Below are 27235 nucleotides of genomic sequence, written 5' to 3' on the forward strand. Positions count from 1 at the left end.
TGTGAAGTTGACCAGAGTGCCCTTAGAAGTTTCTTAAATGCTCTTGAGTATATAATATGCACCAAGCTATAAATTCGACTTTTGTTAAGGGTATTATGGTCATTTGGCAGCTGATGTAGTGCTGTTCAAGCTCAGACCACATTGCCTGAAATCTACCAAACGACCCCAAATTCCATGAGGGGAAGTAATAAAGTGAGGCGCATAAGAAGCTTCAGCCGGGCCCACCTAATGATTAACAAGATCGAACGGTTAGGATTTAAGGCTATGTCATCCATTTGGTTGGGCTCTCAAGATGAAGGGTCTAGCTCATGCCGACATCATACAGGTGGACCCGGATGAAGTTTCTCATGATATCTGCTTTCGTGAGAAACATGTCTGGGACCGTTGTTCTTATTCCTTAAACTACCCAAAAAGCCCTTCAATGATACACAAAACAAAACTGAGTGGTCACGGTAGTATTACTATTTACAAGGGTATTATTGTCAATCAAAGAAAATATCAAACGATATCACGAGAAATCATCGATGCTGTCTAAATAGTCTCTTAACAACCGGCACGTAATTATAATATCCGAGATATTTTCGAGTTTTGTCTTCTCAAAATATCGCGATAAAAACGTTGCGTACGCTGAGACATGAGACAGCTTAGAAAAATGAGGTCATGTCTCGCGAGGAAAAAATAATAATGATATAAAAATCCAAAATAAAGGAATAAATACAAAAAAGAAAAGAAAGGAAGTAATAAATGAAAACGAGGAGTAAAGGATGACTTACTCGTCTTCTTCTACTGGTCCTTTCCGTTTTTAACGGGGCCTAATCTCTCCTTAAAAACTCCGTTTCTCTCCATCTTTCTTTAAATCGATCTCTGTTCTTCTTTCTCCGTTTACATTTCCAGCTCTGGTTTAATGAATCTCCTTCGAAATCTCTCTTGATCGAGGTACGTATCGTGAAAATCGGTGATTTGAGGGTTCAGATCATAAGTTTTGCGAAATTTTAGGGTTTCGAGTTGTTTTTTTTTGTTTACTTTTTTTGGTGACTGTCTAGAGTAGAATAATCTGGTTCAGTTGCTATGGAAATTTTTTTATTGATACTGAAAAAAATCTCGGATTTTGGATTGATAGTTCTAAGGTTTTTGTTTTGGAGTGATTTTTGTTGTATTCGTTTTTGGTGACTGTCTAGAGTAGAAAAATCTGGTGCAGTTGCTTTGGAAATTTATTTTACTGATACTGGAAAAAAAAAAGGTTCAGATTTTGGATTGATAGTTGTAATGTTTTTGCTCTCTTTTTTAAGGATTTTATTTATTTATTTGGTTTGGTGATCTTTGGTCAGGTGTTAGATTGTGAGGCTGAGGCTGAAGAAGGTGAGAGAAAAAGAAAAAGAATCTTTGGTTAAGATAGGATTGGAAATTTAGGGTTTGATTCTTAGGATTTATCTCGTTTTTTGTTTTATGGTTCGTTTAGGTTTTGATCTGGAGAAGTAGATGCTGAGGATATTATTGCATGCAATACTGAGAGAAGCATCTGGTCAGAAGTGATTGGAGCTCTCTTTAGGGTTTTGTTAGGGTTTCAGCTTGGAAACATATGTTGAAAAAATAATTAGGTTTTGAGATTGTAATTCGTGCTAGTGAAGATGGTGGAGGGTCCGAAATTCAGTGGAATTATTGGTAATAACAATGAAAACAATTTCTACGAGTTAACACAAGGGTTTTATGAGAAACTCGGTGAGGGTTCCAACATGTCGATCGACAGTGTTGGGAGCTTGCAGACGACCAATGGTGGCGGGTCGCTCTCTATGTCTGTGGATAACAGTAGTGTTGGTTCGAATGATTCGCACACCCTTATGCTAAACCACAGGGGAATTAGGACTGTAACTACCAACTACTCAGTTGGGCACAGCGTTTTTCACCCTGGGAAGGTGTCCCATGCTCTTAATGATGACTTGTTGGCCCAAGCTTTAATGGATGATAGATACCCCACGGAGGGACTCAATAATTATGATGAATGGACTATTGATCTGAGGAAGCTTAACATGGGAATGGCTTTCGCGCAGGGGGCATTTGGTAAGCTTTATAAGGGTACCTATAACGGGGAGGATGTTGCGATTAAGATACTAGAAAGGCCGGAGAACAACCCGGAGAGGGGGCAATTTATGGAGCAACAGTTTACGCAGGAAGTCATGATGCTTGCAACGCTAAAGCATTCGAATGTGGTTCGTTTCATTGGGGCATGCAGGAAGCCCATGGTTTGGTGTATTGTGACTGAGTATGCGAAGGGTGGGTCAGTTCGACAGTTCTTGATGAGGCGGCAGAATAGGTCTGTGCCATTGAAATTGGCGGTCAAGCAAGCTTTAGATGTTGCGAGGGGGATGGCTTACGTGCATGGCTTGGGGTTTATTCACAGGGATCTCAAGTCCGACAATTTATTAATTTTTGCGGACAAATCGATCAAGATCGCAGATTTTGGTGTAGCGCGGATTGAGGTGCAAACAGAAGGGATGACACCAGAGACAGGAACATACCGTTGGATGGCTCCGTAAGTATATGGATTTTGTTTTTCCTTTTATGATAGTTCCTTTTTCTGCTGCTATCAATAAATTTCTATATTTATATTCTGCGATCTCCTTAATGAGCGATTGCTATAGGTTTAATGCTATGATTTGTGGACACAGACACGAGTGTCACCCGTCGACATGGATACTGAGTGTCGGGCACGCAAACCCCCAAAATTTTGATACGGGGGCACATCTAAAATAGAAAGTATTAAGTATACATAATCATGATTTGTGGATACAGATTTGTGTGCTTAGTTTCGACACGGATACAGGGTGGTCTTCAACCCTTAAAAATCTAGAAATAGTGGCACGCCACGTACATACATATAGAGTTATATATAGTTCTAGCGGTACATTTAAAAGATGCAGATTTGTATGCCGAGTTTCGACATGGATACAGGTTGTCTGACATGGCAATCCCTAAAAATCTAGAAATAGTGGCACGCCCATACACGCACATACATACAAAGTTATCTATACTTCTAGAAGTACATTTAAAAGTATTGAAAGGAGTGTCGACACACACGTGTGTCATGTCGGACACGACACGACATGTGTGTCAATAATATATTCAAAGTGTCGGCTAAATCATAGGTTTAATATAGGAATGAGCTAAAGATATCACAGTCAATGGGGTGCATTTTAATTCACCAGAGATGATTTAGACACATGTCTTAATTTTTTATTTCATGTTTTACATTTTTGTTCTACGTAATCTTCACAGTGAAGTCAGTCACAAGGTTGCCAATATATCATGATATATAGTTAAATGATTCTAATCCGATTAAAAGTCAATTTATCGGCTCATGTACAGTATTCCCTATGCATCACAAGATTTTGTTGTTTTTAAGGCTTTTTGTCAAGACATATTATCAACTTCATGTAAGATTTCATTTTACTACCATTCTCATTATTTTAAATAATTTGTATATTAAGTTATTATTTATTATTTTGGTTTTTCTTTACCAATGTATTATTTATAAAACCATTCAAAAAAAGTATTACTTATAAAAATCCTATATATGGTTGATTAATCAATTTATAGCAATATATCATGTTTCCAATAAGTACCCAATAAACTTTTTTGTGATTGGTGAAATGGACTTCTTTGATTGACATCTATAAAATATTTGTGGTCTTATCTTAGTGAGAGGAATCTTCTACTCAAGTATTCACTTCTTTGGAATTTCAACCTTGTTTACTTTCTTGCCTCTCCTGCGTAACCTTTGACCACCGGCTACCGCTACCATGACCCATCCAATCCATCCTTAGTTACTAGAAGTCGTAAGAAGGAGGGCGTGATATGCCCTAAACTGTTGAATATAGTTATTTTATCAACTTAGTGTTTAAGAATCATGAGACTCCAAAGTAGGAGTCACGTCGTAAGTAAAGGATATGCGCAATTACAAATTCACCTTAATGGCACCGATTCATTATTATTTATAATTTGGGAAGGTATCTTTTTAGCCTCCTTGGTATTAGTGAATTGATTCTCTAATGTGGTTCACGTGCTATTGTGCATGTAATCCATAATGTTAAGCTGGCTGGCCTCATTGTAGATGGCCCATAGCAGAAAATCACATTTGTTTGACGATCCTCAGTTCCTAACTATCAATGCTTAACCATTGATGTGGACTGTTGGGCTTCTTTTTCTTCTTCTTCTTTCTATGTTAGCTGTTCGTTTGCACTGTTCAGAAGTCCTCCAAGTCAGATGATTAGGGTGTGGCCCATTGATGATGGGGGGGTCACGATGCACACCATCATCGGGACTTGAGGTAGAGCTTCTCGGTGTGGAGCGATATACCCTGTATTGCTTCTGTCTTTGGTTTTATCATCGAGATTGGCTTGGTGTCGCCTGCCAGTGGTTTCCTTGTGTGACCTTTCAATTTGTCACTATGAATGTTTGCAAGGCACCTATCTAAACGTCAATCTTTCTTCTCTTTTTTCTACCTATTAGATTCGCTTGAGTTCGGGCACGTAAAGTTCAAAAACTTATTGGATGGATCGTTGACCCACCTGAGTCGACCTAGTTTTGGTTCTACTGGGTCCACCAAAAGTTCATTCTAGTTGGCTGAGGCAGCAAAAGCTAACCGGGCAAAATCTCTTGCTATTCAAAAAAGTAAATAAATAAGGCTCCCGGGTCATTGACTTGATTTAGTTGATGTAGTTTTGGCTTGGCCGGGTTCTTAACCAAATACGAGTTTTTAAACACTGCATACACTTTTTTCCCATATACTGGATCATGGACATCAATATCACAAAGAAAAACGTGTCAAACACTGGAACCTTCCATCCTAATTTCTTTTCTTTTCAGAGTCTCATTATTGTTTAAACTCCTTGTTTTTTTGTTTCCAGTTCCTCAATGTTGTTCCAACTATTAGTGTACTGTGTATTAATATAATATAAGAAATAAGTTTTTATTATGCCGTTAAAAGTAGAGGAATGCAGCTGAAAAGGCGCCCCAATTGGTTGCCCATCACCAATGTGCTTTTAATACTCTTTGACTTGCAGCCATTATAAATTCACTTTGGTGACGTGCAGCCAATGGGGGCACCCTTTCTTCTGTTTTTTGCAAGGGTGCCCTTGAGTTTAGCACACCTATTTAATGTAAACATAAATTTAAAATTCTATTGTTATTTTATATTGGCAAATCTTCACTGCTTGTGCTTCTTTATTTTTCTATGAGAGCTCTATGTTGTGTGTTTCTAAATGTGTAACTAAGGCCTTGATTGCTGTATCGACTTTTGATTTTTAATGTGCGATGCCTAGTAGTATTATACCCATGTATGATATTCCATGTCCGTAAACCTTGTATCTATGATGTACTTGTCCAGTACATACTTTTATTTAATATTTCATACTACTCTAAGGCTCTTATATGTTGCACACACAAGCGAATGGCCTTAAGCATGGAGGATGCCCATGTGGAGGGTCCCTATTCAATGAGATGTTTCAGAGAAAGGATGAGAGTTTGTGGCTCTTCCATGGCTATGTAATCTAATGAGCAGAATGTAAAGATACATCCAATGATTGAAAATATCATGAATCCTATCCAACAGCTAATGGCTAATCCATAGTAGCCGGAAACTCCTTGGGCAGGTGGGAGACTTGGGAAACTCGTTTCCGAAATGCATGAGAAACATATAAGAAACTTATATGAAACACGTGAGAAATGTATACAAAACCTGTAAAAAAAATATGTGAAAAATGTGGGAAATATGTGTGAAACTTACGGAAATCATTTTTAAAAAACGCACAAAAAAATTGTGGAATAGATATTAAAAAGGAAAACAATAGCGTATACCGTTATAAAAACTAAAAGTTAGAAATATCCAAATAGAAATTTGACTCTCAAATCCAAATAGAAATTTGAACTTAACAAAATTTAAATCTACAAAACCATATATTTCATGTTTTCCTTGTGTTTTACATGCGTTTTCATTAACGTTTCTCTATCGTTTCTAAAACGTTTCTAATGTGTTTCCTAAGATGTTTCTCGTACGATTTTTTATTGTTTTCCCGTTTCTCGTTTTCCCTCTATTTTTTTCTTGCATTTTCCGTTTCTATTTCCTGTTTTGCTTCCTGAATCCGTTTCCCAGCCTGCCAACTATGGGCTAATCTCTATTGGACCGTTGTCTCATTTCTTGACAAACTAATTAAATTAGATCTATCCCGCTATTGGACGAAACTGGACAAGGAATATGAAATTTTGAAGCTGCTCAACAATGCATAGCACGTAGCTTTGTTAGCCTTTGATTTCGAGACTTGAAAAAGTCTGCCTTTGCTTCACCTCTCTTTTTATTAAATTGGTCTTTGATTTTATTAGTCCATAGGATCCTCGTTAATTGTTATTAGTTGGTATGCCATTATAATTTAATTCAAGTACCAACAAAGCTACGTCTCAACTTTCAATTTCAATTTTGGTCACCCCAAAAACGGAAACGTTTTGGTTTCGATTGAAAATTTTAGCAGAAATCCAGTGAAAATCATGGAAACATATGAAAACATATGCAAATGATAGAATTTTAAGATGAAACTTCAGGAAATGCTTGACTAAGCAAAAATACACACTTCTAAATTATCACATAAGCAAGACAACCATCCGTAATGTTTTAAAAAAATCCAACACCTATTGCACTTAGAAACTATCACATAAGCCAGACATTTATGGGGTCTCTCTTCTATGTTTTTTCCCATGCGAATTTCCTTCCACCTAATGTTATTCTGGTAAGAATAACCCCTAACTTCCTCTCTAACCGAAGCCCAATTAATCAGGGAAAGCTTGATGTTCAACGCAACCCCAACAAGAGAAGAAGCTTTATCCTCAACGTTCTAATGTTGTTCTCAATCCATATAGACACCACTCACAGGCTTTTGTGAAAGATCTCATTGCCTATAAATTCCAATCATTGTCAGGACAACCCACTTGAATGAAGGATCTCTGAAGTCTAAATCTCACTAACAGAAGCACAATCAAGATAAGACATGGATCTTATCAGTTGCCACAGTTCCATGAAAACCCAACTCTCTAGGATTTGCAGGAGGGACCTGCTCCCTACTACACAAACCTGACATCCGCGTGCATCTGTCAAAACCCGATATATCGTAGGACCTGACTGATGTAATATGCCCTTACACTTCTATCTGCATCTTCATATCTACCGAACTATGGGGACGTGGGCTGACATGATAGGCATTGGCATCACCCATGTGCCCCTGGCCACAGCTCCACGCGGCTTATGTTATGCTAAAAGCACATTTTGCGTTATGGTTGCTCTAGTGCACGTGTTAGTGTGGCTGCAGTCGAGTTGGTTCTCCACCATCTGCTTTTGCAGCACAGCTAGTTGGCACTGCAGTAAGCATTTCCTAGACAAACTAGAATTAGGGGAATGTGTGTCTTGTCTTCTTTTACAATCAGACTGCCTTTGTTGTAAGTATTTTTCTTTTACTCCCGCACTTAAAATAAGTTCACATCTCATATCTTTGGTAGGAGTTTCATAGCACAACTCATACATAAAAATGTCTTTCCATTTTATTGTGGCCAATATCTAATTTGGCTATTGCTAAGCTTCAGGCATCGGCCATGTTTATGCAATTGTTTGATTGTATTTTATGCTTCTAGATAAGTCACCAGCCTGATAACCTTATAGAGCCGCCATTATGTTAATCAAAACTTACGCATGCACACACTAAGTGTTAATTTTCATGGGATGGCGTCACCTAGTTATGATTCTGCAGACATGCTCAATTCACTCAAGGACATTTGTTGTAGAATACTCAACCAAACCATGAAACTGAACTGACTACCAACCCATTGGTATTTAATAATCCCTGTCAAAGTAACCAGAATTCTATCCCCGTCAAAATAATCAGAATGCCTAAAATAGCCTTCGCATGTGAACATGCGATTACCTCATAAATAAGGAGGGAGAAATTTGACAAAAAAGAACAATACAGGGCAAAGAAAAATGCGGAACTAGTTTCATGTAACAAATTCTAGTATGGGAGTTACAGAACTAATTAATTGAAAATATACAAAGTGACTAAATATCATAAAACCATTGGAAATCTAACGTCATACCTCCCTCAAAAGTCTTACACCACTAACAACCTAAAACATTGTTATCACAAATCCTTTTTTTTTTCTAATTGATATGTAATTCTGTAATGCAAAGTAAACGTTGTCCCCTCTCTCTCTCTTGTGGTGGATTATCATTGTCATCCTGAGTGTTATTTCTGCCTTTGGTCATGGGCAGTTGCCTGGGCTCTGATTACTGCTTAGGTGACTTAGTGATTTGGCAGTCAGTACCTGGAAACTTGGGCGTTTGCTTTGTATTGTAATAGCCTATATGGCTTTAACCTCGGCAATTGATCCAGTTCTGGTTGCATGGGTGATCATCCATGACAGTAGTGGTGTGCCTGTTTTTACATGTATCAGTCACAGTCTCCTCTAGAGTGTAATATGGATAAGCCTTTAATTTTTGTTAGTTAAGCAAACACTTCTAGTTAATTTCATTTTTGCAAGTGCTGTATTGGATATGTGATTTGCTTTGTTTTGCTTTTAACTTAATTACAATTCACAAGTTCCCTATCCCTAAGTGGTTTGGAATGCTTTCTGAATGAGGCTCTCGAACATTTTTCATTATAAATATTTGACAGTAATATGTGTACTGATGAATGCTAATATTCTGCCAATAAGCTTTAAAGTTCCACTTCCCTTTTCTCTAGTTCTTTAAAATCATTTTATTTTCATGTAGAATTTAACATAGAGAAATATGATATTCTAAATTGCTAACTTCTTTTGATCTCTTATTAAGTTCATTTGAGTTTAGAATCTCCTAAATTGACCAATCTGCTGTCTCATGTTATCTCGAATATGATTTTGCACTGAGATTAGTCAACTCAAGACTCCACATTTCTGTAGTTTTTAAAATCAATTTATTCTTATGCAGCTTTTAATATCAAGAAATGTGTTATTGTAACTTCTTTTGATCTCTTTCAAGTTCATTTGAGTATATAGAAGCTCCTGGCTTTTGACCAATCTGCTGACTCATGGTATCTTGATTATGATTTTGCGGTTTAGAGATAAGACAACTCAGGAATTCTGTAGCATTCCTTAAGATGTAGACCAGTCATCTGAGCTGCCTTTTGATCAAACTCCTCCTAGCATTTCAAACACTACTCTTGATACATGCTGGTCAAGTCATGGCAACCTGGGGAAGGGGCTTTCTTTTTCAGGACTTGACATAGTACACAGGACCAAGCCCCTCTCCCTCTTGCTTTGATTCTCCTTTTTCCAAGGGAATCAGTCTTTCTCGGAAAAAAAATAATACTAGAACTGGAGCTCAATATCAATGATTTTTCTTTATCAAAAGTGAAATGATGATAAAGACAATTGTCTCTTTCTCATTGTCACCTTTCTTCTCTTGTTCTCATCCCTTTGATTTCAAATCTGTTACTACTGTCAAGCAGTACTCTTGTCAAATCCCTTTGTATCAGTTTTTTGGTGAATTTTCATCACTGCTAGTGTAATGTTAACAGTCTACTTTTTTTTCTTCTGCCGCTTTCTTATACAAGGGCCCAGAACAAGAAAAAGAAAAGTTTTTCTTTCCTCTCTATCCGTCTTCGCGATTTATGTGGATGTGGTTTTGGGTTTTGGTTTTTGTTATTTCTCTTCTCCTCTGCCAAATGGGGCACTTGACTGCATCTCTCATTGTTGGCAGAGAAATGATCCAGCACAGGCCCTACAACCAAAAAGTTGACGTGTACAGCTTTGGTATCGTGCTGTGGGAACTCATAACAGGTATGCTTCCATTCCAGAACATGACTGCCGTTCAGGCAGCATTTGCAGTGGTAAACAAGGGTGTCCGTCCAATCATTCCCTCCGATTGCCTCCCTGTGCTCGGCGAGATAATGACCCGCTGTTGGGATGCCAACCCAGAGGTGCGCCCACCCTTTACCGAGGTTGTCACTATGCTCGAGAATGCAGAGATGGAGATCATGACCAATGTTCGAAAGGCACGCTTCCGTTGTTGCATGACACAACCCATGACTGCGGACTGAAACAAAGGCGATTCACTCAACATCCCCTTGCCCCAATGTATCTACCATAAATAGGAAAAGGGAAAAGGTTACAAGGACTCTTGCTGGTTTCTGGTATTTACTTTCCTCTGCTATCTACTGGATTCTGGTCTCTGCTCTTACTGGTCCGTCGCTGAAAATATAGATTTGAATGTGTAGTTGCTTTGTTTAGCAGAAAGGCTTTTATCAATACCCTTGGTATCTCTTCTTTGTTGTTGGATACTTTATTGTATTAAGTTATAGCTTATTTAATCTTTCTCCTGAACAAGAACTTTTTTTCTATCAAAGATATATAAATTTCTCAAAAAATCGGTGCTCTTGTTTGTTTAGTAGCAGTATGATTTATTTGTTTAAAGTAGCATATAGGGTTTGAAAGAGAAGATCCCCATGGAAGGATCTTATATGGTTTCGGTGTTTTTCCAGATTACATACAGCACAGGAGAGGTTTTGGTAGCTTCTATATAGAGGCGCTGAAGTTGTGAGGATAAGAAAGATGTCAGATGTAACGAATCCCACGCCAAATAGTGATGCAAATATATAGGGTTGAGAAATTCAGACGTACCAAAGATGATCGGGTGAGGACACACTACGGCATTGGGTCCCAACTCTCTGATAAACTTTATAGATCAGAGGGCTGAGGTCATCATCATATGGAGATGATTTCGGAGGCATGGCGTACTTATGTTGGGGCCCAACAGATGAATGGTTTGGATCATCGAATAATGCAGCCCCCACTGTACAAGAGAACACTGCTTCTCTGCTTATGTTGAAGAAAAGACGATTGGCACAAACAGTGGGGCTCACCTTCCTTGGGGTTTTGAACACTCAGTTTTTATATGGTGTAAGCCCTTAGAGTTCCTTCTTTTTCAAAATGTAATGTACTGACCACACTGTAGGATGATCCAAACCGTCCATGTGATGGGCCACAATGTAAATAGGTTGTGCCCAAAAACTCATTTCTATAGGATGATCCCCACCCACTCACCGATCCATAAAGAACTGCATGTGATGGAAACCTCTGTAGATCGGAGGGCTAAGATCATCCTATGGAAATGATTTTTGGGTAACAACCTATCTATATTGTGTTCCATCAGATGGACGGTTTGGATCGTCCTATAATTTGGTAGGTACAGTACTTTCTGACGGGACTATAAGGGCCTACACCATATAAAGCCTCTTTATCTACTTAAAAAAACACATCTCCAAAAAACATCCCAGTTCTTGATGAAATTTTACCAGGTCCCAACAAAAAAATAAAAAAAACAAAAACAGAGAAGAAGAAACGGTCCATTTCAAAAAAAAAAAGAAAGAAACGGAATTCCTGCATTCTTATTAAAATCTGCCTCCTGAACTATGAATTTTACAAAGGCTGCTTCCAATAACTGCTCACCCCTAAAGAGCAAAGCACACTAGCAAAAACAGAGTGATGTCTAAGATTACAACCGAAAGCCGGCACCGGAGGATGCTCGGCAATACATCTGAATCGGAAAATGCCACAACACTCCTCCCCATCTGACCCACATAATAACAACTCCCATCAGATTCGATAATGAGAGGTGATACACAATGTGGGCCAGATTTCCCAGTATAACCCCACCGAGATATGCCTAACCGCTCTGGAATGTAACACTCTTCTTTGAGAGATCTCCGGACTTGGCTCCGGTCTCTTCTTTACTGCTCTCTTCCAACCTAACAGCCTCAGCAAAGCTCTTTGACATCTGCTTAATAGCGTCGCCAGATAATGCCATCACTGGATTCTGGTGCTCGCTGCCTCCGGCTGCTGGGACTGTCACCGGGCTTGATTGCTGCCTGGCCTTCCTCTCTTGCATGGCTTTCTGCCTAGCTTCATAGAAGTTGAAGTCATCGAGGATTGACGTATCTGACTCATAGTTCTTGAAAATGTTTAGGATCTCGAGACCTTGTTCCAGTCCAGCCTGCAAGTAATATCAAGGCAGAAACCAGGTTGATGACAAAGAAAATTAAGTCTCATCCAAGAATAGCAGTTAAAAAAAAAAATTGTACGCAAATAGAGGATCCGTAACAAATTATGAAGATTAAAATTCCTCAAGTCAATCACCAACCTACTTGGTTTCATCCAAGTACGAATTTTTCCCTACCAAGCCAATCAAAAACTTCTTTGACTCATCAAAGTTAATATAAAGTTGACAGCGCCAATCGTTGACTCTCTCAAGTCGACTCCTTTTTACCTTGGCCGAATTCTCATCCAAGTCCCGAGTTTTTAAGCATTGATTTAGGTCCTCTTTGGATGCCACCAAAAAGTATCTGCATATAATCTTATACGCAAATTGTTTCAAAGTTAAATGTGATAAGTGTAATGTCCCATCTGAATTATATAGTTCATGGCTTCCAAGAAGGCCTTAATTCTTAATGTCCCATCTGCAAATAAGATTAACTTTAGAAGAACTTTATTCGCAAATAAGGACCCATTTTGGTGGCGTCCAAAGAGGCCTTTAAGCTTCATGGACACAAGCATGTCATTAGATTGCCAACACCAACAGCTTTAAGGCATCTGATCAGTTTTGGAAGTAGCAAATCATCTGTGCTTGCATAATGCAATATTAATTAATTCTCTTTTTGGAAGTAGCAAATAAACAACTACCAACAGCTTTAAGGCATCTGATCAGTTTGTGTATAATTGTCAATCAAAACAAGGTAAAAAGCTTCTAAGATATAATCTCGACTAGATAGAAATTCATGTGGGTCAGGTGCGAACTCCATTTTTGTAGACCTTGAGAAAACATACAATCAGTTGTTTCAGGCCGAACAATAGCAAGTGTCAAACCAAAAAGGGCTCAATCAAGTACCTAAGTATTAGCTTTCTAAAATTGACAACCTGATGCACTTCTCTGAGTTTGGAGTTCAAGAACTTGCTATAGTTCAAGGAGCTTTAAAAATTTAGATCCCAGTTTGAGTTACAAGCAAAAGCTGACATTGAATACCCTTTAAACATCCCATAACACCAAATGCCTCCAAGTGGACCCACAAATTATCCCGAATTTGGAAGTTCAGTCTTAGAGAACTGTACAAGCCTACGTCACAAGATCGCATTACTTGAAAATATATGATGTTCATGACGCGAAAAGTTGTTTTCTCCTACACACAATATCAAACACATAGCATACCTAGGTAATAAAAAAATGATATGCCAAGAAGCGGCAGGAAGGAGAAGACAGAGATACACATTTAGAAACTTAATTGAATACCATGTTCTGTCAATAGTGATGCAGACTGGTGCACACGTTTAGGATTTGACAGAGATGAGCTTATGACGTTTGATTACCTTCCCCGTGAGGATTGTGGTTTTTATTTGTTTATTTATTTATTTATTATTATTTTTTTGCTTCATCTGGTTTCTGCTTGCTTTTTTCCTCTGGTTCTTTCTTGCTCGTGGTGTTTTTAATTGGGCTGAGATCTTCTCGGCCTATTAATTCCCTTCTCTCTTTTATGTGATTTTACTGCCCCTCAGACAACAACAACAAGAACAAGGAAGAAAAAAGAAGAAAAAAACTCAATTGAAATGCCAGACAACAACATTTCTGAAGTTTAAAAAACTCATTCGAATACCCATGCATTGTAAACTACTACTACTACTAGGAATCACCGAATAATCAAACCTCTTTAAGACAATTAGAAACACCAACAAAGCAAAAAAATGCAGCACACAATCAATAGAAAGATCCATAAGGCCCGTATTTAGGAAGGTTGGGAAGCCTGTTTCATTCGATTAATATGCCCCGGGATTTGGATCAACAACCTCAAAATTGCCATTGAATTGAGCTATGGTCCAAACCCCAAGAACTTCCACTTCATGTATAATTAGAGATCAAAAAGAAAAAATCCTACATCTAAAAGAGAAGGTGGGCTGGGAATAGGGAAGTTAAGACTGCGCAATAAATCTTTGCTAGGAAAATGGCTCCGGCGATATGGACCATATGGTAATGAAAAGAAGGCTCTATGGTGTACTGTGGTCGACTCTAAATATGGTATGAGAAGGGGAGACTGGACCATAAAAAATCCGACTACTGGAAGGGATCGGGCTCTTGGAGGTCTATCTGCTCGGTCAAGGATGATTTTGATCAGAGAATTAGATACAAAGTGGGAAACGGAAAAGAGGTCAGATTCTGGAAAGACCTTTGGTGCGACAAAGTGTGTCTCTCGGTTGACTATCCAAGGCTATATCGGATTGCAGTTAACCAAGAAGCTACAGTGACGGACTATCTCAGACGAGAAGGAGATTTCGGGAAAGGTTTTTGGGACATTCGTTTACGAAGGAATCTTTAAGATGAGGAAATACAGGACCTTGAGCGGCTTCTCTTACAGCTACAATTGGTGTATTGTTCCAAATCAGTAGATGATTCTATGGGCACCGGAGTTGAATGGTATGTTTACGGTCAAATCATTTTTTGCAGAACTGAGTGCGAGATAAAAGTCGGACAAGAGGCGCATCTGGAACTCTTTGGCTCCACCAAGAGTAGTTGCTTTCGGGTGGACTCTGGTACACCGGAAGATAAACACCTGTGACAGCCTGAAAAAAAGACATTTCAGCCTTGCAAGCATCTGTGTTCTCTGCCATCAACATGAAGAAACATTAGATCACTTGATGTTGCACTGTCCTTTTTCATATCAAATTTGAATGCGAGCAATAGGCGCCTTTGGAATGTGCTGGGTTTGCCCAAAGTCTATTAGCTCGCTTCTCATCTATTGGAGGGGAGGCCCCTTTGGAGAGATAGGTAAACTTCTGTAGGCCACCTTCCCCTATGCTATCATATGAAACATTTGGAAGGAGCGGAATAGGCGTATCTTTGATGATCAAAGTAGAACCTTGGGGCATTTGACAACTGATATTAAGGTAGAACGTATTACATGGGCTAAGAACAAAAAGAAATTATCTTATGGTGTGGGGGACTTGATAAGGAACTGGTGGGCAATCATCTGGGATAGATCGATCCGAATTAAACATAAATCTAAGTGGATGGCCCCGCCAAGTGGGTGGCTCAAATTTAATTTTGATAGAAGTTCGGTTGGAAATCCGGGGAGGGCCGGGATTGGCGGTCTAATCAGGGATGATAAACAATCGGCCATTATGTCTTTCTTGGGTCCAGCAGGAATTTGTGATGCGAATGAGGCCAAAGTCAAGGCTCTTCTTTTTGGACTACGATGGGCTTATGAGAACACTTGGGATCTTTAATGGTGGAAGGGGACTCGACTAATGTAGTGGGTTGGGCTTCGGGTACTTCAAAAGGGCCTTGGCGCCTTCAGGATGTGATAGCGGAAGTCCTAGATCTCATAAGGGTGTTGCACCTTAGAATTGAGAACCGGAGAAGATCGGCAAATGAAGAGGCAGATGTTTTAGCCAAAGCAGGAGTCCTAAAGGAGGAAACTATAGTTCTTACATCTTTGCAATCCTTTAAAGAATTGTACTTGGACGTGGATCCATCTTTGTAATACGGCGGGGACAACTTGACCAAGCCACTATTCAATAAAATGTCAATTTTCAAACAAAAACAAAAAAACAAAAAAAAAATTCTTACCTCCTGTGTGTCTCTGCTGTTAGTCACAGGTTTATTGTCATTATTTTCGATGATAATGTGACGAAACTGACTGTTAGGAACATCTTTTATAATATGCCACTTGACTGGGAACTGGCCACTCCACTTGTCTTGTTGCCAATAATCCACACTTTTATCAAAATCTACAGGTCCCGTCATCTCAGCTACTCCGCAGAACTGTGCACTAGCATTTACCTGCACATAGTCATCATCAGAACTGTCAAGATCTTATGACTTACAATTCAAATCCTATGATTCAAAACGAGTCCCAAATGAGCCGTAACCAACAGGAATGAAATTTGACTAAAAGCACACAAAAAGTGAATAAACATTCACACAGAAACTGAATTGTTATTGCTCCACCAAAAGTTGGTTTTACCTTATGTATTTTTATTTATTTTTTGGTTATTTTAGAATGTTAAGTTATCTTATGGTGTTTTTTTTAATTGCAGTAAGTTATCTTATGGTTTGAATGTAGAAACGGGAAATTGAAAATAACAGTAACAGCAAATTGGAAACTGAAGTAGTTGATGTGGAAGTTACAGGAAAGTGGATTTGGCTACATCATATCACTCTAGATTATGAGTTCTCTTGTATATGATTATGTAGTAAACAGAAAAATAAGAAAAGAAAATATCTGGCAACTCATTCCATTTCAGCCCTTTAATGATTTAATTCACTATCTGCAACAGTCGTCACAATATTAGATGTCAATCCCGTTCTGGAGACTATTCCATTTTTCTCCTAGATTGGAACATTCCAGTGTTCTGTTTTGGAAAAATGCTCTTGTGTGTGGAATAGTGTGGTAGAAGAAAAGTTTAAGAGGAAGCACAAAAAATTACCAAAAAAGATCGTCTTCAACCTCGATTTAGGATCTGGGAAACAAAAGAAACCCTAAATGTGACACATAAACAGGGTTGTTTTTTTAAGGATAACCTTCCCAATCGATTGAGAGGGGTGAAATACCTTAAAGCCCTCATTTCCATAGAAAAATCTAACAAAAGTGGGCAAAATATGAAAAAAATAAAAAATTATGCTGTGACTGAAAATTTCAGTGTTTTTTGCTCGATTCAGGACGAAACAGGGAGTTCCGGATGGAGTTTTCAGAACAAGCTGTTCCGGTAGGAATTTCCGGATTGTTGATATTGGGATTTCTGTTCTCAATTCCATTCCGGGACAAAATATTCCAGAAATTCTGACCACAATGGAATGGAACTGACAACTAAGGTCACAGTACAGGCAGTTGAATTAAGAAGGCAGAGAAGAACAAAAATAAAAACCAATCTCCGGCCAAGAATGGAAAATGAGACATGAAAAACAGCAAAATTTGTTTGATATATAAAATATTCTCATAATTAATATAAAAAGGTACTGCAATGCTCAGTGTTTCATTACTTCTCTCTCTTTTTTGTAAGGGTGTGTTTCGTTACTTCTCTTAGATGTGGCATTATATCGATATAAGTAACCAATGTACGAAAGGACACGGAGAAAGACTCAGGAATCATTGACACAAGTGTAAATTCATGCAAAATAATCTTTATTGTTTTTCTTTCAAAATTTCAGTATTTTTCCATTTTTTTCATTGTTTGCCATGCCCCGGCCGAGTCCCAAGTTTCTCATCAACAAGGCCAAGTTGCAATAGGGAATCCAAAGTCTTTACTGGCCAATTTTCCTTTTCATAAAACTCTCTACAAAAAAGGAAACCACGAGATGAAGACAAAAAAAAAGGACCAGTTGTTGACAAGTCCGAACAACAACAACAATAATGATAATAGTAATAATACTAATAATAATAAAAGGGCGATGATATTTTCACGCCCCCTGCATTACGCATGCAGGGGGAATGAAAATATCATCTCCCTAATAATAATAATAATAATAATAATAATAATAAGTTTGGTGGTAGGTAATGACTTACCGAGAACAAAAGAAAGACCGGGCAGGTGCTTTCTTTCTCTTTCGCTTCATGATAAGCAGAATCTAACTTTTTGTTCCCGTTGGGTGTGCTTGCCCAAATGCTGTACTTGATACTCTTGTGGACATTATCTTCACTGTATGATTTTATTATGAAAAACTTAGCATCCTTGTAATCAGTCACAAAGTCAGGCCGATTATATAACTCGCTGTTGGCCTCGGGAGTAGATGTGCCATTTTTCCTGTCAACAGAGGAATTGCGCTCCGACTTTGGTCTCAAGGCCCTTGGACCTCTGTTTTGCTCACAGAGGACATCAAGTGTACCATCGTAACTGTACAGAGAACCACTGCCCCTTCCTCGTCGTCTGCCCTTATCAAATGCTATCCAGCTCCGTTCGTTTATTCCCAAACCAGAAATAGACCCACCAAAACTCGCACCTTGATAAATTCCACCTTGTGAATAGCCTCTGTCATAGGAGCTTGTTGTGGAGCCAAATCCATATAATGGTCTCTGCTGCTGAGAAGCCTGAAAATGATTAAAAATAGCCTTAAAACTCACTATGAAACCAACTGCAACATGAACAAAAGAAGAGATAAAACCAACATAACTTGGTGCCCTTGTCAGTTACATTAAAAGAATGTGGCCAATGTTCACCTTTAAGGCAATACCTTAAGAAATTTATGGCACAAAATGATTTGTGTGTGTGTGGAACATTTATTTGCCCAGATAACAAACATACCATTCGGGCAGCAAAAGGTGCGGCATTGTGGGGAAATGAACCAAATGAGCCAATCGGTTGAGGTGAAGCCAGCGATGAGGACAATGGCGTCAAAGATCGCTGCCCATCAGAGTATTTCGACCAATCTGACCAAGGCCCACCGGATCCGAACCCATCAAACCCTTGCCGTGAATCATAGAACTGAGGACTACCAGATCCCCCGGTGAAGCTACCCCTACCAAAAGAACCATATTGGAGATGGTAACCAGGTCCTGGCTCAAACAGCATTCCATTTGAATTGGGACTATGACTATCGGCAAGATAAGCACCTTGTTGATCAATGCCAGTTGGTATCGACACCTCACCCTGCGACACAGGAGTTGGCGAAGTTATATAAGGCATGCTAGGAGGAACCGGTTGCTGATAATAAGGACCTGTGAATGGGAATTGCTGCATGGAATACAGCTGGCCATCTCCCCTTACAGAAGGCAGAGGTGTTGTAACTGGAGAGTAAGGCCCATACGGCATCTGAGGACTATATCCATAACTGGTATGGAACATGAGAGATGGATTTTCATGGTAGGTGCCCTTCAATAGAACAGGAAAAAGAAGAAAAAAAAGATGCTTGGTGAAATATCAATTGTGAAATGGGTGAAGCTACCCCTACCAAAAAAGGAATGTACTTACATGAGACCCAAGTTCCATGCCTTCAGCATTTAGATACTGAGGATATTCATCCCATCCACCAGCAGTATTCTCATAACCTGAAGTAACATCATAAAAGAGAAAATGGTCTTTAATGGACTTGCCAGCCGATAATTGACTGGATTTAAATTTTGTAATAGTGGATAATAGGTATAAAACCCAGAGCCCAACCAAACAAAATAAACTCAGCCTACTTCCAAGTCAATCAGCGAGTTTTCAACATTGGTTTTCCTTGTGAATTTGCACCAAGTGCAATAAAAGTTAACTGCACCTAGCTATAACTACATAAAGGAAAATAAAAAGATTATTATTTTCCCATAAACAGATAATTTACCCCCTGGATACGAAACTAACCTCCTCCATAGTAAAATGTATGTGCCTGAGGAGAATTGACATTGGGCGGTGGATAAGCGGCACTACGATCTCCACCTGCCTCCAATGGTCCCGGATTTCCCGTCACATCCCTTGAAGAGCCCATGGCGGTCGGATTGTGCAAAGTGTTGAGAGGGACCATTCTATCATCTTTGGTGGCAAGAGGCTGAAAAATAAGAAAAAGCAATCCTATGATCAACATAGCCCCAAATTCAGAAGCAATGGAAATAAGGTAATGGACAGATCGACAGTACCTGCTCCTTCAAATTATCTGCACCAGCCGTTTTTTCTTCATTATCTAGTGACAAGATGTTGTTAACTGACTCTGTAGAGTCTGAAAAACACAACCACACAAATTATGGATCACTAGGATACAAATTCAAGAATACTTAAAACATGAAATAAAAATGACGGAATGAATCATTTGGCAATCGGTCTAGAAGCTTTCCACCCAAAGTAAGCACCATTTGATAAAAAGTAGTCTTTTGAAAATAATAAAAGAATTTAACAACTGTTGCAGATAAAAAATTTCCTGCAATATAAAATCACAAAATATAAGCACGTACCCCTTCTCAGTCATTGGACTCTTTACCCTTTCTTTTAATAAAATTATCACTATTCAAAAAAAAAGAGAGCAGCAAATACCCCTTTTATATGAGGTTTTAAGTCAAAAGATCTATGTAAAATTTCAGCAGAAAATGCCCACAAAAATAAGAAAAAGAATTTCCTATTCAAAGCTGAAGTGGGTAACAGCCAAGAATGCTTAGAACCAGATCTTGAGTATCAAACGATCTCACTCAGTATAAAAAAGAACCCAAAATACATCAAGGAACAATATTGTACATATATATAGGCCACTGATATCAGCACGACCATGTTTTGATAATGGGATGACTCAATTTATTTTATACTTCTCTGATTGGCTGAGAGCATTTTGGGAATTGTAACAACCTTAGAAGACCTTAAGACTTAAATTTCTGATTCCCTAATCAAAACATGTGCAATGTGCAATTGATAAGGCCCACGGATAATTCACAAAATGGCCCCTCAAGCCTTTTCACTTACTATTACTTTTTTCTTTAAATGTGGATAAGGATGATTGATGCAGGAGAAGCTCCAGTATCAAAGACTCCCAATTGGAGGAAACGCAGCCCCAAGTCTGTACTTGAACTCCATACATCATGAAACATTGCATGATACCTTCCGGTACCTCAAATAGAGAGATGTAGTGAATTTCACAAGCATCCAATTTGCCATCTTTAAAATCCTCATGTCATGAATTCTTTCACTCGAGTTTGTTTCTCAGGTGCTAGTACCTCAAAGACAACTACGGAATATGGACTCAGGTAGTTCTACTCCATCCATGTATTTATTATTATGGCATCCTCAAATCATTAAATTTCGTCTTTGGGCTCGAGCATCTCACATTTTTGGAAACCTTCTTTTTAATAGGAGTAACGATCGCTAATCATCTCTTGCCTCACTGTGCATCAGATTTTTAGATTTCTTCTCCACACAAGCAATCTTAGATCATAAACTGAATTGAAATTTTAGTCTCATCTCCTTTGTTCATCATATATACTTTCCATTAATATGTTGTAAACCCTCAATCAATCTGTTTTGCTCCCCAATCTGTGCATGATTTCTTCCCCAATCTTCAACATTTGTTCCATTCAACCCAAAGATTGCATCATTACGCATCAGTCAACTTCAAGATCAAGTTTAACTGCCCAAGCTCTCCCTTCCAACGAATAAGAACTTTCTTTGCTGTCAGATTGAAGCAAATAAAAGAAATCCAGCAACACTATTCTGACCACCACTAAGGAAGAGTTAACGGAGGATTGGCTACGTACTGCCATCTTCCACACTTTCGTCAAAAGCGAAGATAAGTACTGCAAGCATATTATTGATGGAGGCAATCATGGATGTTATATCCAAGGTTTTAAATTTCGACCGAAATCTGCAATTTCAGGTTTCGGTGGAGACTGAAACCGAAATTGGGTAAAGTCGAAACGTTACAAATTTCGACGAAATTTTGTTTCCCCCGAAATTTAAGGAATATCTCCAAAAAATCAGTTTTTTATTCATTATTTAATATTATCCCGAAATTTTCCAAAATTTGTTACGGGATAAAATATTACTTTATTGAGTTTCGATCGATTTCATCCGAAATTTTGGCTGAAATTTTGGTTTCGGTGAGGACCAAAACGCATTTTGAAACCGAAATTTAAAACCTTGGTTATATCACATGCTATTGTTGATACACCGCAAAAAATCAGTTTTTTATTCATTATTTAATATTATCCCGAAATTTTCCAAAATTTGTTACGGGATAAAATATTACTTTATTGAGTTTCGATCGATTTCGTCCGAAATTTTGGCTGAAATTTGGGTGAGGACCGAAACGCATTCTGAAACCGAAATTTAAAACCTTGGTAATATCACATGCTATTGTTGATACACTGCCACTCACGGTCCACCCACATCCTAGGCCATACAAGATTGCACTCCCCGGTAAATAAGCATGCTTTAGTAAGGGAAATGATGAATGCGCTCCTTTTTATCACTTGGGACACCCAGCTGCATTGTATGTGGCAATCAGGTCCGTTCACTCCTTCAAATGTGAAGTACATCAGCCCCTTCGCAGTCATAGATACCAAAGTAATGAAAAGGGGCGCATTTATCATTCCCCTTTAGTAACTATTACTTGCAATTTTATAAGGTGTCCATCTGGTATGATATTGTGCCAATGAATGTGACTCATATACTCATGGGACGTACTTGGATGTACAACCAAAACGTATATTATATCACCCGAGAAAACACGTATATCTTCATGCATAAGGAAAAGCGTATCCTTCTGACTCCCATGTCCCTTGAGACTCATAAGAGCAGTGCTAGAGTAAAGGCCAAGACTTCATCCAAGAGGGCTTTGCATTTGCTCATCAAGAAGCAGTTCGCGGTATTGTCTACACCATTGATTTCTGAGGAGCTCCAAGACAATTTACCTCTAATCTGGTACATCCAACATGCTATTGACCTTGTTTCAGGGTCACAGCTACCCAATTTACCAGCCTATCGAATGAACCTGGATGTCATAACTGATAACATGCAGAATTAAAGCGCCAAGTTGATGAGCTCTTAAGGGCTTTATACGTGAGTCCAAGTCCATGCACCGTCCCAACACTGCTTACTCTCAAGAAAGACGGGAGCTCGATTATGCGCATCGACAGCCAAGCAATCAACAAGATAACGATCAAGAACCAATTCCCCATCCCATGGCGTGATGATATGCTCGACATGATGGCGGGATTGACCATCTTCACAAAGATCGATCAGAAGCGACTACCACCAAATCTGGGTTAGACCCGGCAATTAATGGAAAACGGCATCCAGCATGAAGGACGGATTCTTCAACTGATTAGTAATGCCCTTTGGCCTTTTTGGCCTTTCTAATGCCCCGGGAACTTTTATGAGGGTTATGACTCACGTATTCTAGCCTTACATTGGCAAGTTTCATGTTGTTTATTTTCACGCCCTAATAATTTATCGCAAGAGTAAGAAAGAGCATCTTTTGCATCTTCTGCAAGTATTAAGGCTTCTTCACCAGGAGAAACTTTATGCTAAAGGGAAGAAGTGCTTTTTCATGGCGTCCAATGTAATATTTTTGGGTTTTGTTATATCTACTAAGGGTGTGAAAGTTAATCCTAAAAAGGGAAAGGCCATCTTAAATTGGCCTATACCTACTAACCTTCAAGACGTGTGAAGTTTCCATCGCTTGGCTACCTTTTACGGGAGGTTTGTGAGGAATTCCAGTATCATCATGGCTCCTATCATTGACACCATGAAGAAAGGTCAATTCACGTGGTCAAAGGTAGCAACTAAACCTTTCAAGAGCATCAAACAAAAGATGATGAAGACTTCAGCGCTACAACTTCTAGACTTTGATAAGGACTTCGAGGTTTGTTGTGATACATAGAAAGTCGGGCTCGGAGGAGTCCTTATGCAAGAAGGTTACCCTATTGCCTACCACAGCGAGAAGCATAATGAGGCCAAAAAGATGATAAGAAACTATATGTAGTTGTTCAAACACTACACCACTGGAGGCATTACTTGATTTCGAAGGAATCTGTGCTCTACCCAGATCACCAAGCGCTCTACTACCTCAACTCTCAAAAGAAACTTAGCCATCGGCATGGCAAGTGGGTAGAGTTTTTCAAGAATGTTACTTTGTTATCAAACACCAAGCTGCAGCAGAGAACAAGGCTGTTGATGCCTTAAGCCGAGTCATCTGCATACTACACTCTATGACTGAACATGTTGCTGGCTTTGAGCAACTAAAAAAACGTTACTTAACTTGCAAAGATTTTGGCACTATTTATGATGATCTTAATACCGGAAAGAGTGACGATGCCACGAACTATTCTATACATGATGGGTCTCTCTTCAAAGATACTTATCTTTGCAAGCCTGACACATCTCTTAGAGATCAAGTCATGTGGGAGTTGCACTCAGAAGGCGTTTCCATATACTTTGGACGAGATAAAACTATTGCAATGATCGAAGATTGTTTCTATTGGCCCAATTTGAAGAATGATGCTAGAGTCATCAACCAATGCCGCACTTTCCAGCTAGTGAAAGGACAAAAACATAATATGGGGTTATACACACCACTACCCATTCCACACGAGCCTTGGTAGGACTTGAATAAAGACATTGTCCCTAGCTTGCCTAAGACTATCAGAGGCCATGATTCCAAATACGTGGTGGTGGGCCATTTTTCTAAGATGGATCACTTCAAACCGTGCAATAAAACTTCAGACATAGTGCACGTAGCCCAGTAGTTTACTAGCTATTTTTAGCACACATTATGGAAGTGCTCAACACAAAGTTACAATTTTCACCAGCCTTCCATCCCGAGACAGATGGGCAAACTGAAGTTACAATTTTTAGCACACACCACTAGTCGGTGATCATGTGACGATATGGGATTTGATCCCTCCAATGGCGGGATTTGCGTACAAGAGTTCTGTTAATAGATCAACAAGGCAAATTCCTTTTGAAATCTTCACAGGAGTACAACCAAGGTGTCTCATAGATCTAATTCCCTTGCCTCCAGAAGCACAAACAAGTTTGGAGACCGAACACTTTGTTAGTCACATGTGTCAACTTCATGAATCATTCTAAGCAATGAAGCATATAAGACAAGGCCAGACATGCACCGACACTTCGGTGAATTTCAATGAGACTTAGTTATGGTGTGAATATGACCAGAGAGATTCCCTAAAGGAACTAATAAGAGGTTGAATTCAAGAAGCAAAAGGTCATTTAAAATTCTAAAGGAAATTAGTTCTAATTCATATTTTTTAGAACTTCCAGATGATTTGAGTATCTCTCCCATTTTCAATGTGGAGGACCTCACAGCATATCATGGTCATCATGTTGATACTAAGGTCATGTCACCTACCCCATGTCTACTGCCAATTCCAAAGATTCAGAATATCAATTGAGGACGTGCTAGATGAGCAAATCATTTCAACAACACATGGAAAATTTTAGAAATTCTTAGAAAAATGGAATGGTAGACCATTATCAGATTCTATATAGATCTCAGCCGAAAAATTTCATTGTCTCCATCCAAATCTCAATGATGATTGCCATGCTATTAACTCGACAGAACCAAGCTCTTCTCAGCCGAGGAGAGATGATAGTAATCAAAAGCCACTCAATACTTAACCAACGGCGGTCTAAAGGAGCTGAAGGATCGAGTTCTAAAAAGATCGTGTGTTTGGCATGACGATGAAGGCGAAGAAATGTTTTGTTGAAAGACGGTTGCCAATATCAAATTAAGGGGATCATTAAAAAACATTGGGTGTCATTATAAAAAATGGACCGAGTATTTTAAATACCCAAGAATTAAGCCACTTAAGTGCACATGGGCCCACTATCTACTTCATTGGAGATTTTGTAGCGAATCCTAATTAAGTTGTGATTAGTGTTCAGAATCTTTTCAAAATCCGAACTGACACTGTGTTCATATTCTTACCAGGCCCCTCTCTTGACTCATCCACATCTCTATGTTCCCGTACGAATTTTAATTAACCTAGTTTCTACCTATTTCATATCCTACACCTTCAAGAACATCACTTCAGTGGTCATCCTACCCCAACAGGCTAAGAGACCGACACTTTCATTTAGCGAATATTAGTTATCTTTGCGCGCCGGATGAGGAATACATATCATATTTCTTCATCCATAGCAAAGTAGGTTCTTACAGTTGGGATCAGGTTCTCAGTTGGCATGAGGTTAGTTGGGTGATGGGTCTTCCCTAAAACGATCCAAGAGTTATTGTGGAGTCGAAAAATAACAAGTATTGGCTCTTTTGGTCTATCAATATGGCACGTCACACCTTTTGTCGTCATTTACAACATTTGGAATGAGAGGAATCATTGTATATTTGAAGGTAAAGGCTCCACCATCAATTGATTGGTTTGGAATCGCTATATTTTGGAATCCGAAAGTATTGGAAGCAGATAAAATCGCTATATTTTGAAAATTATTGGAGATATTTGTGACATAGGTCCAAAAGGCGTAAAATTGAGTTCCATGGAAACATGTTTCACATAAAATATTTACTTGTTCCTAGTGCCGCTAAAACCATACTTGTCCCTATTAAAGTCTCACAATTCAAATTGAATCTCATGGAAAGTGGTTTATAATTCAAGACAAATCATGTCACAAACATAAAAATGAGTCAAAATTTATACTTGGTGGTTATAATATCGGCTCGAACTTATGGATTAGATGATGATGAAATGGATTAGAATGTCATGCACTATATCTTATTTCAAAAGTCTAATTAGCCTAGTAGCATTATGATTATAAAACTGTGAGAAATTGAGATAGATAGAGAGTTGGTTTCACTCAACAAAAGAAAATGCACTTAATATTGAATCCCAGCAAGCACCATTCCAGAGCTTCTAAAATTCGAGCAAACGCGAAATGAGTTTTTAAATTTCCAAATAAAATAGTGACTTTTTAAATTTCCACATAAAATAGTGACATACTATGCCCTGTTTGGATGGCAAGAATTTCCTGGTAAAGTTTGGGAAGGAAAAATATTACCAAAATTTCCTACATTTTTTTTACATAACTAAAAGATAATTGGAACCAACTATATTCAAATTTTATTTAGAGGGTCATACAATTTATGATAATATTCATCCAAATTAACCAGACCCATATAATTTCCCTCTAAATTGTGGAAAGAAAATAAAATTCCCAATAAATTTTTTTCCATCAGAAATGTTTTTCTTGCAGTCCAAACTATATAGCAAGCAGATTTCTTTCAAACAAACGAACAAAACAACAGTGCTCTGATTCTATAATACATGAATCCATGAAAGACCCATTTCTAAACCACTAAACCAAACCAAATAACGAACTAGCTAGGGCTTATAAAGAGAAAAAATTGAAATTGAGAAAGAAAAATATAGGGTTTTTTCATACCGGTGGAGACAATACGATCTGGTCCGTGTTGGGTTGCAGCCATCAATCAGAGATCTTGAAGAACGACTCAATAATCTAAAAGGATTTATCTTTATGTCCGAGTATTTTCCCCTTGCAAAAACCAATCGAACGGTTCTTTAACGAGGGTTTTAGGTTATATGGGCAGCTGCACTGACGAGGGTGATATAGTCATTTGATAGAGTTTTAGGTTATGATTACTCTTTTAACCCACCTCGGTTGAAACAGAACTCAGTCGAGAAGGGCATTTTTGTCAATGTAAAAGATTAGGGGTATTTTTGGATGTCATACAACTCAA

At 38.6% G+C, this 27235-nt stretch overlaps 2 protein-coding genes across 3 annotated transcripts; one reads left to right on the forward strand and one right to left on the reverse strand.

Annotated features, from left to right (window-relative positions):
• The first annotated feature begins 746 nt into the window (after positions 1-746).
• On the forward strand, positions 747-10384 carry LOC143849419 (serine/threonine-protein kinase STY13-like). The gene is made up of 4 exons (XM_077358423.1): positions 747-936; positions 1329-1359; positions 1460-2530; positions 9773-10384. The coding sequence occupies exons 3-4, from the start codon at positions 1629-1631 to the stop codon at positions 10110-10112; spliced, it is 1242 nt and encodes a 413-aa protein (XP_077214538.1). The 5' UTR covers positions 747-936; positions 1329-1359; positions 1460-1628; the 3' UTR covers positions 10113-10384.
• Positions 10385-11437: 1053 nt separating this feature from the next.
• LOC143851075 (YTH domain-containing protein ECT4-like) lies at positions 11438-27077 on the reverse strand. Of its 2 annotated transcripts, none has more exons than XM_077360396.1 (8): positions 26920-27077; positions 19665-19744; positions 19393-19576; positions 19021-19097; positions 18355-18699; positions 17619-18140; positions 15683-15895; positions 11438-12064 (listed from the first exon to the last, which is right to left on the reverse strand). In XM_077360396.1, exons 1-8 carry the CDS (start codon positions 26960-26962, stop codon positions 11738-11740), a joined length of 1791 nt encoding a protein of 596 aa, XP_077216511.1. In that variant the 5' UTR covers positions 26963-27077; the 3' UTR covers positions 11438-11737. The 2 variants fall into 2 exon arrangements, with proteins under 2 accessions (XP_077216511.1, XP_077216510.1); XM_077360395.1 differs by having other exon boundaries at positions 18355-18921.
• Between the last annotated feature and the right edge of the window lie 158 nt (positions 27078-27235).

This window comes from Tasmannia lanceolata, unplaced genomic scaffold, assembly GCF_043159265.1.
Source record: "Tasmannia lanceolata isolate RefF3 unplaced genomic scaffold, GAP_Taslan_0.1 ptg000018l, whole genome shotgun sequence".
In the NCBI taxonomy this organism is placed as follows: domain Eukaryota; kingdom Viridiplantae; phylum Streptophyta; class Magnoliopsida; order Canellales; family Winteraceae; genus Tasmannia; species Tasmannia lanceolata.